Below are 10,019 nucleotides of genomic sequence, written 5' to 3' on the forward strand. Positions count from 1 at the left end.
AACGGATCTGGCCCGCCGACACCATCCCGAGGCACGGCGCGGCCTCGCCGGCCGGCCCTCCGGTGGCGGCGCAGCAGGATGGGGAAGCTTCTAAAGGCGGCCGGAAGTGGATCTCGGGGCTGCGCGGGGCAGGGAGCGCGCGTGGGGGACGGATCCGCCCCACCGCCACCATCCCGGGGCGCGGCACAGCTTCGCTGGCCGGCCCTTCGGCGACGGCGCAGCGGTGGCGGGCGGGGAGGAGCCTCCCTAGCGGCGGCGGCTGGGTGTTCCCCCGTGTCGCCAGAGGTTGGCGACGCGGGGCCGTTTTTTCCCGTCAAGTGATGATTTTACCAATTAATTATATCCAATCATAATTATATGCACCATGATGTCTTGTCTCTTGAGAATCCCATTCAATTAGCCCACCATTAATTACCATAATCATTTTAATTAGCCCACCACTAATTAGCCAACATAATTATCTCATTCGGGAATCCCATTCAATTAGCCCACCGTTAATTACCTTATTCTATAGGAATAAAATAGCCCAGGACACAGCGGACCAAGGATGACAAAAGCCATATGTCCGCTTCCTTTCCAAGCGACCAGGGATCGATTCCCTTATGGCTTCAATGGCTCTGCACGAGCTTTGATCGTGTCCGCATATAACTTGATCAGATTTGCTATTTTTAGATGGAGCTGCTACGCGTCGGCTGGCGGATCTGTTTAAAAGATTCACCACCTTGCGAGCCGTCGGATTGACAAAATTGAGCAGTTGCACGTCTTTCTTTACTTCACATCAGAGATCTTGTTGCAGAAACACTTGTAAAAAAGATTGTTTTGTGGATTTTTTTGCAACATAGGTGGTGTTGTGGGAATTTTTTTTGCAACACAAGTCGTGTTGCGGAATTTATTTTTCCGTCTCATTTTTTTCCAACATAGGTTTTGTAGCAGAAAAACTTTGCAACTGAGGTGATGGTGCGGATCTTTTTTCTTTGTCTTCACCTTTATATGCTGGTACAGAAGGAAGTTTTGCAACATGACTGATGTTGCAGAAATCTTCCTTGCAATAAATTGGATGTTGGAGAAAAAACACCACAAGCTCCAGCTGGACGGTGGTGAGGAGGAGCGATTTAAATCCGCGATTTAATATTTTGGAACTTCAAACGACCGACCAAAAAAACGATGTACGAAAACCATTGTAATGGACAAAAGAAGTGGAGAAACGATCCTTCTTTTAATATTAGGTAGAGATACACGATCCAAAAATTCCATGGTCAGCACCGATCGATCGACCAATATGGAGTGCATACGTGTCGTGATCATCAAGGGCTCGGCTTCGATCGTGTCCGCATATAACTTGATCAGATTTGCTATTTTTAGATGGAGCCGCTACGCGTCGGCTGGCGGATCTGTTTAAAAGATTTGCCACCTTGTGAGCCGTCGGATTGACAAAATCGAGCGGTTGCATGTCTTTCTTTACTTCACATCAGAGATCTTGTTGCAGAAATACTTGTAAAAAAGATTATTTTGTGGATTTTTTTTGCAACATAGGTGGTGTTGTGCGAATTTTTTTTGCAACACAAGTCGTGTTGCGGAATTTATTTTTCCGTCTCAATTTTTTTCCAACATAGGTTTTGTAGCAGAAAAACTTTGCAACTGAGGTGATGGTGCGGATCTTTTTTCTTTGTCTTCACCCTTATATGGTGGTATAGAAGGAAGTTTTGCAACATGACTGATGTTGCAGAAATCTTCCTTTTAATAAATTGGATGTTGGAGAAAAAACACCACGAGCTCCAGCTGGACGGTGGTGAGGGGAAGCGGTGCGACCCGCCCCGCCATCGCGTCGCCGCCGACGTGCGCCCGCCAGAAGGTGGTGATAGAGAAGAGGCGCCGCCCGTCCCCACCATTGCGCCGCCGCCGACAAACTTGCCATGTCACCATCCTCCTCACCAGCAAGATGTATCATTGATAGGCACTTGTATACGGGAGAGAGAGGTCGGGAAAGAGATGAAGTGAGGGAGAGAGACGAAGAGATAAGACGTGGGTGGCCACGTGTCAAGCAAAGGCAGCGGTGGATGTGGGCGTGAAAACAACCGGCTGACAGAAATCTTTTCCCTTTCTAGATACCTTGATACACAATTGAGAACGATTCATTTTTTGTCTGAGTTGTAAATGCACCCTCTCGACATGCAACTAGGGTTTAACCCTTTTGTCCCAGTTGCAACTCCACGCCCGACATGCAACTGTGAGCTCGTCTTTTTTTCTATCCTAACTGCAAGTCCCCACCTTCGTCACGCAATATTTTTTGGTGGGGCAACCATTTTTGTCCATAGTTGCAGGTCCACCCTTTTTGGTGGTGAAAAATTGCAAATAATTAAACAAAACTCCCCCATACTATTGTTGGTATGGACGGAACCCGAGGATTCGGCTAGCCATGACTTGTGTTTGATAGTGGAGGGGGAGTAAACTTTACTTTTACTGCTTGGGAACCACTGCCAATGTGTTTAGCATGGAAGATATTGATAACTCTTGGTCGTAACGTTGACAATAAGGGTATGCCTCCCAAAATTATATTTATCTCTGATTTGAGCTTCGAGCTCTCTCACCTCTGCAAATCCCTGCTTCTCTCTACGAAGGGCCTATCCATTTGCTTTCATGTTATTTTACTTTTATGTTGAGTCATCACCTTCTCAAGGAAGCACGAGACCTGAGAGCACTATTGTCATTCTCATGCATTGTGTATAGTTAATGTTAAATGCATCATGACTGGATCTCTTCTAACATGAATTATAATGTCTAGTCGCTGCTTGAACTTTGGAGGTGCTGTGCATTTATTTTTTGCGGTCGCAGAAAGGGCTAGCGAGGTACCATCATTGTCATAATATATCATGATTGTTTTGACAAAGTGTTGGCATTTGAAATAACTTATTATTGATATGAGTGAATATAATCTTTAAGAGCTATCTTCTGCATGGTTAGTTATGATCTTTGCTGAAAACCTGTGTGCTATTTAAGCATATTTATAAACACAAGAACAAAAGAATTCATAAAAGTTTTTCTTTGCCACTTTCAGTTTGTTAACTGAATTGATTGAGGACAAGCAATGAGTTAAGCTTGGAGGAGTTGATACGTCTCCATCGTATCTACTTTTCCAAGCACTTTTGCTCTTGTTTTGGACTCAAATTTGCATGATTTGAATAAAACTAACCCAGACTAACATTGTATTCAGCAAAATTACCATGGTGTTGTCTTTGTGCAGAAATAAATTTTCTCGGAATTGGACGAAACTTTTTGAAGAAATATTTTAGAATAAATGAGTATTTTTGGAACCAAGATCCACTGGAGGGGGTGCCCCAGCAGTCCACTAGGCACCAGGGCGTCCCCCCCTCAGGCGCGCCCTGGTAGGTAGTGGGGCCCACGAGGCTCCACTGACCCTAATCTTGATCCTATAAATTCCTATTTTTGGAGAAAAAATAGAGGATAAAGTTTCATCGTGTTTCACGATACGGAGCTGCCGCCACCTCCTGTTCTTCATCGAGAGGGAAGATCTGGAGTCCGTTCCGGGCTCCGGAGAGGGGGACTCGCCACCATCATCATCACCAACCCTCCTTCATAACCAATTACATGATGCTCCCCACCGGGAGCGAGTAATTTCTTCTTAGGATTGCTGGACGGTGAGGGATTGGATGGGATTCATCATGTAATGGAGTTAGTTTTGTTAGGGCTTGATCCCTAGTATCCACTATGTTCTGAGATTGTTGTTGCTATGACTTTGCTATGCTTAATGCTTATCACTAGGACGTGAGTGCCATGATTTCAGATCTGAACCCTATTTGTTTTCACCAAAATATTTATGTTCTTGATCCTACCATGCATGCTATACGCAACTACTACGAGTTTTGATCCGTGTACCCCAAGGTGCAACAATTGGAATTTTTTCCGGTGATTACCTTAGTTTGAGGTGCTCATGTATTCACTATGTGTTAATGCTTTGTTCTGGTTCTTTATTAAAAGGAGGCCTTAATATCCCTTAGTTTTCTTATGGACTCCGCTGCCATGGGAGGGTAGGACAAAAGATGTCATGCAAGTTCTTTTCCATTAGCACGGATAACTATTTACGTTTTGCATGCCTACATTATATTTATGAACTGGAACTAGTTCTGTGTGGCCCTAAGTTATGACTGTTATATGATGAATATCATCTAGCAAAATCACCGATCCAGTGCCTTCGAGTTTTTCACAAATTGTTCTTACTAAGTTACTACTGTTGATGCTATTGTTACAACTGCTACAAAATTATTTCTATCATTGTTACCGTCACTACTGCTGTTACCACTGCTATCAAAACTATCATACTACTGTGCTACTGATCACTTTGCTGCAGATGTTTAATCTCCAAGTGTGGTTAAATTGACAACACAACTGCTAATACTTACAAATATTCTTTGACTCCCCTTGTCTCGAATCTATAAATTTGGGTTGAATACTCTATCCTTAAAAACCGTTGTGATCCCCTATATACTTGTGGCTTATCATCGACCCAACCCATGATTGAGGGCCCGACATGGTTATCACCCCCTAGTTTAGGACATCGTCACATGCCCTCTTGATGGAGGTAAAATCCCTACTTCCTGCTCAATGCTTCATATAGTCAAGGTGATGGCATACACCATGTTACAACTAGGCCCTATAGAAAGTATAAATGACACACACATCCTTGCATTTTATAAAAATCACCCTAAAATGAAAAGAGAAAACGCAGTCGGGTCCTTGCCACACCTCGTTGGATACAATCGTCGTTGGTGCCGAGGTCGGGCCACTTGGTCCGGCGAGACCTCTGCAGCAGCGTGTGATGGCGTCCTGGATTTAGGGGTGCTAACCACGTCGGCTCCTGGACATATGGACCGGGCGGAGGACCCCCAAAGATTATCAACGCGTGGGCCACATTCGTTAGGCCTAGTAGCGCGAAGATGGAATCTTTCAAAGACTTGGTGCTTACTCCAAGATTTAGAGGTGATCTTCGACACGTTTATCCTTATATTTAACCGACCTATGTGTAACCCTAGGCACTCCTGATATTTATACAAGCCGAGGGGTGAGGACCATAGACGCCAACTCTGATACATACATGACATCGTGGTAGAACCCGTAACTTGTATTCCCTCCAAATAAATACAATCAAAGCATGGCATAGTGTATTATCTCTACGAGAGAGCCTGGACCTGGGTAAATCATGCATCCATGTCACCATCGTGCCAAGGCTACCAGCTCGGGTCCCCCTGCACGAGATCTGCTGGATTTGACTCCATCATCGGTGGCCCATGCAGGTCCCTCTGAGTAGTCGAAGCAATTCGATGGCACGCCTCCAGATGGACGATCAAGTTGGCTGCGGCATGACCTTTCAGCCAATCCTGGCCCCGCCACTGACCACAAAGCTGTGTCGGCGGCATCTACTGTGACCAGCTACTGATCTTCACTATGCCTACATCTAGTAGGCAGGGGGCATGGCCTTTGCCAACAATGGCCAAGGCCATCTCAGGTTCTTGCTACGCTTCCTCTTCAGCGCCTTCGTCAGGTAGAGAAAACAGGGCCGGTCTTGAGATTTTGGGGGCCCGGGGCGAAACTAAAATCCGGGGGCCCTTAACTAAAGCATCAAAATAATAGACTATGAAGAAAGTAGAAAACGATGCGTGATGCAAACTCATGTTTATTTCATGGGTGAACTACAACTGTAGGAGTATATTATTTTATGTACCAAAACGACAGAAAACTCTAGAATAGTCATAAAGAATTTGCATCCAAAATGCATAGTTGGATTCACATTTTTAGTTCTTGGAATGACTATGGCAAGACTATTAGTACAAATTAGAATATCTGAGAAATTAAATAGAGGAGCAAAATCCATACAGCTGATGTGAAAAATATTATTTCTTATATTAAAAAATTAAATACCTTCATAATTTTAAACAATAAATCTGTGGTGCCGCGATATTGCAAAGTTACTCCCACCTATAGCGAGTTGTGCAAATGATTAAATTAAGAGATAATTACCGGATTGTGCCGTCATTGCTCAGGTCATATATAAACCAACCGCCATGAGCAGCATCCAGAACCTGGTTCTTCCCTTGATCTACTTCATGATGAGATCTATACGAGGACCACCACATGAACACCAATATTAAACTGAAGAACTAGAACCATTAACTGTACTCTGTACAAACAAGGGACAATGTCGACCGGCCGGCAATACTCACCTCTACAGACGACACACAACAGCTCCGGCGCGCACCCGTCGCCCCGTCCGTTGAGATCTGGGCCTCCTCTCCTTGAGCAAGTTTTGGTTCATCCGTCATAATCCGGCCCTGTAGACAAAGCCCATAGCTTGGACTGCGAACGGCCAACCTCGAGAAAGACCACAGGCCATAGTGACACATATACACTGGTTAAACAATATTCCATTTTGCAAGACTGGGCCACGACTAGTATATGGTCCATCCGACGCGCTGCCCGGTTTGATGAGGTTTCCGTACATCGTTCACCGAAAGACACCCAAGTGTGTAACTTCCAGATAGTGGAAGGGGTCTGGTGTCTGCGTCAGGTTGACTGTCACCAATCTGTTAACTATAGGTGTAACCAGGTTGCCCACTTATCCCCCGATGAGGGTCAGCTTTAACTCTTAAACATTTTTTTTTGTGAACAGTGTTATATCCGGCTGGATATCTAATGGCGATTTGCGCTCCATAGCCAAATGACCTCCCGAAATCTTGTGCTAAGGCCATTGCCCGTTGATAAAGGGCTTCTGCGAAAACGGTCATTAATGAAACACCTTTCCAGAACGGCAAGTATATTGGCTTTGCTATAAATGAATATGGTTGTACATTACAAAACCTTAGCTGCACATTTCTAAAAGGGCAACTAGTGTAGATTACATGTACGTCCAACTGCAAACAAATCATCGAGTTTCATATCAAATATACACAATACAGTCAAACATACAACTAAAACTCTATAAATAAATAAAGCTGCACATCTGCGTAAACAAACGTGCAATTTTACAGTAATACGTATATAAATCAATCAAAATTGCTAAAGAACTGGCTAGAGCGAAAGTTCCACTGGACTCATTAGAAGTAAATTTTTAGTAATTTTATTCCCGCTAATCCGAGAAATGACTATCCCGTGCAGATGTACAGGTTGACGACCAGCTGATTTTATTTCTAACCAAATAATAGCCTGATACCTTTGGGAAAATATTAGGTGATACTAGGGAAAGTATCCGGTGATACCAGCCCTCACATACTGCCATGCTACCAACTTACAAAATTCAAATTTAAACATGTCAAAAAATTCTGAAAAAAATCATGGATGTTCACAACATACATCTCGACGGCCACTAAAACATCCAGATCGAAATTCGAAATACAAATGGAGAAACAAAAAAAAGACAAATCCATCATAAATAGTGTCATGAATTTGTCTTTTTTGTTTCTCTATGTGTATGTTGAATTTTGATCTGAATTTTTTTAGCGATTGTCAACATCTGTTTATTTCCAGAATTCTTGACATGCTTAAATTTGAATTTTGTAACTTGGTAGCATTTGAGGGAAAATATCAGCTAATACCTTTAATCCATGATGACCAGTTGGTTTCTAGTTAATCAAATAACTTGATACCTTTAATCCGAATCCCTTTGCCCACATCCTCACACTCCTTGACGTGGTGAGACAGCTCTTCCTTGTTCACCACCTTCCCCTGGCACTGCACATCGGGGGTCATGTGGAAGCACGGCTCCATGGACACGGCGCGCACGCACGGCGGCTCGGGCACCTTGCCATCGTCTTTCGGGATCATCAGCATCGTCGGCCGCAGTCCTGCGAGGCTGCTGCTCATGTAGCCGAACGTTGACACCCCCGTGGTGAGCAGCACGTTAGAGAAGCTGAGCAGGTAGATCTCCGCGAGCACCTTCTGGTTGTGCGAGCGTTGCCCCATTATCTGCTGCTCCTCGTGGGTCGGCTGGAACACCCCCACCATGCCGCCGCCCCTGGCTGCGTGCTCATAGTACGTCGACTTGATCCTGTCGTAGTAGTCTGCTTGCAGCGACGTGATCAAGACTGCCTTGGATTTGGAATTGGAGCCACTGCTCGCCGCGGCGTCAACGTCGATGTCTGGCAGTATGTGCTCCCGTCGGGAGCACGCCATGATTTGATTGTACATGTCGTCGACGGGGATGGATGCCCAGGAAAACATCCTGATCTGCACGCCGATCCTCTCCTCCGCCTGGGCCATGTACGTGTGGTAGTACCTGGTGATCATGCCCCAGACGGAGTTGGACGGGTGGAACAGGTACCGGCCGAGAAGATGCGACACGCTCTCCTTGGCTGGGAACAGCCTCCGGAGCTCACCTTCGAACTCGGCCATGTCGTACAGCGCCGGCACGAAGTAGAAGTCGCTCTGCAGCAGCAGCCAGTTCACCTTGGCCAGCACGAGCTGGTCGTCGTTGCAGTAGAAGAGCCGGTCCGAGCGCCGGAGGTCGTGCGCCAGGTGCAGGTACACGTACGGCGGCACCGATTGCGCCGTCGCCTTGGCCGGGTCGTTGTCGATTTTCTTGCCGTCTAGGAGGTTCCCGTACGACTGGTTGGAGCGCACCCCGAGCCGGGATATGTCGGCGACGGGGAAGTCCGGCGGGAGCACCCAGGTCGAATTCGCACCGGGGAACGGCTCGCAGAAGAGGCCGGAGAAGTCGTCCGGGGAGTGTACGAGGAGGACGCGGTCGGTGAGGAGCGCGTAGAGGAACGTGCTGAGCAGCGACAGCATCCGATTGCCGAGGCCATTGTAGGGGATCCACACGAGGTAGTTGCACTCCTTGTCGTCCCCCGTGCTGCTGCCGCCGTCGGACCGGAGGTGATCGACGGACTTGGCGTACGTCGGCGTGCCGGGGCCGCACTTGCTGTGCCGCGCCTCGTAGTCGCGCAGCTTACGCAGGAGGTGCGGCGAAGGCGCGTACGGGGAGTGCTTGTAGTAATGCGGGGACTGGTACCGGCTCAGGCACGCGCGTCGGTCAAAGCCCAGCGAGAGAAGGCTGCCAAACAGCTCGTCTACACCGGCGGCGCTCTGACGAGAGACGTTCAGTAATCCTGAGGAATTATCAAACACAAGAATTGTAACGTGTTTACCAATTTGATGTGAGACGATCACGAGATTAAATTCGATCAAGCATGAGCAGGCTTGCGTTGTGGGGATCGCTAAAGTGGACGACATTGCACCTAATCATGGGCATGCAAATCACAAGAGAGAGCTTGCTTGTACCTTCACCCATCAAGGTCGGCCGGGCGGCGTTCTGCCACTCGGCCAGCGTACCCGCCCGACGGCCGAAGTGGAGCACCATGAACGGCAGCGTGAACAGGCACACGATGTGTGACGCCCGGGTAATTAAGTTACAGTAATCCTCACTAATGATGCCACGTCACCTCTGTCACTGTACTTAATCTCGGGTTAAATCAAAACGGTTTCGAAATTCAATTCAAAATTATGATGGTAATAAAAGTTTTCAAAAAAATTAATCAAACTAAAATGTTCGGGGGTTGTCAAATATTACAAGGTTAGTTATGGTGGGGTGCACACATTTTTATAAAGTGTCTGAATATTTTAAAATGAAATAAGACAAAAGAGAAAATACAAAAGAGAAAAACTAAAACCTAAGCTAACAGGAAAAAAAAAGAGGGAACCCCCCCCTCCCACGGCCCACTGGCCCAACTGGTCGGCCAGCCCGCCAGGCCCACCCGGCCACCCCCCACTCTCTCCATAACCCCCTGGAGGCCGAAACCTAACCCGTAACCCCCCACCGACACCTACCACTCCCCCTCCCCTCGTCTGGATCTGGATCGGGGGATCCCGATCCCCTCGCCCCACTTCCCCGCGCGCCCGCCGCCGCCTGGAACCGCCTGACGCCGCCCGGAACCCCGTCCCCGGACCCCCCCCCCTCGCCGGCCTGCATCCTCCTCGCCGGACCGTCCCCATCTCTCCACCCCGAGCCCCAT

General features: G+C 47.2%; 1 protein-coding gene across 1 annotated transcript; it reads right to left on the reverse strand.

The window, feature by feature from the left end:
- Positions 1-7,635: 7,635 nt before the first annotated feature.
- Positions 7,636-10,019, reverse strand: LOC125518173 (probable fucosyltransferase 8). Its single transcript, XM_048683096.1, has 3 exons — positions 9,991-10,019; positions 9,289-9,431; positions 7,636-9,116 (listed from the first exon to the last, which is right to left on the reverse strand). Exons 1-3 carry the CDS (start codon positions 10,017-10,019, stop codon positions 7,636-7,638), a joined length of 1,653 nt encoding a protein of 550 aa, XP_048539053.1.

Source organism: Triticum urartu, chromosome 7, assembly GCF_003073215.2.
Source record: "Triticum urartu cultivar G1812 chromosome 7, Tu2.1, whole genome shotgun sequence".
Classification (NCBI taxonomy): domain Eukaryota; kingdom Viridiplantae; phylum Streptophyta; class Magnoliopsida; order Poales; family Poaceae; genus Triticum; species Triticum urartu.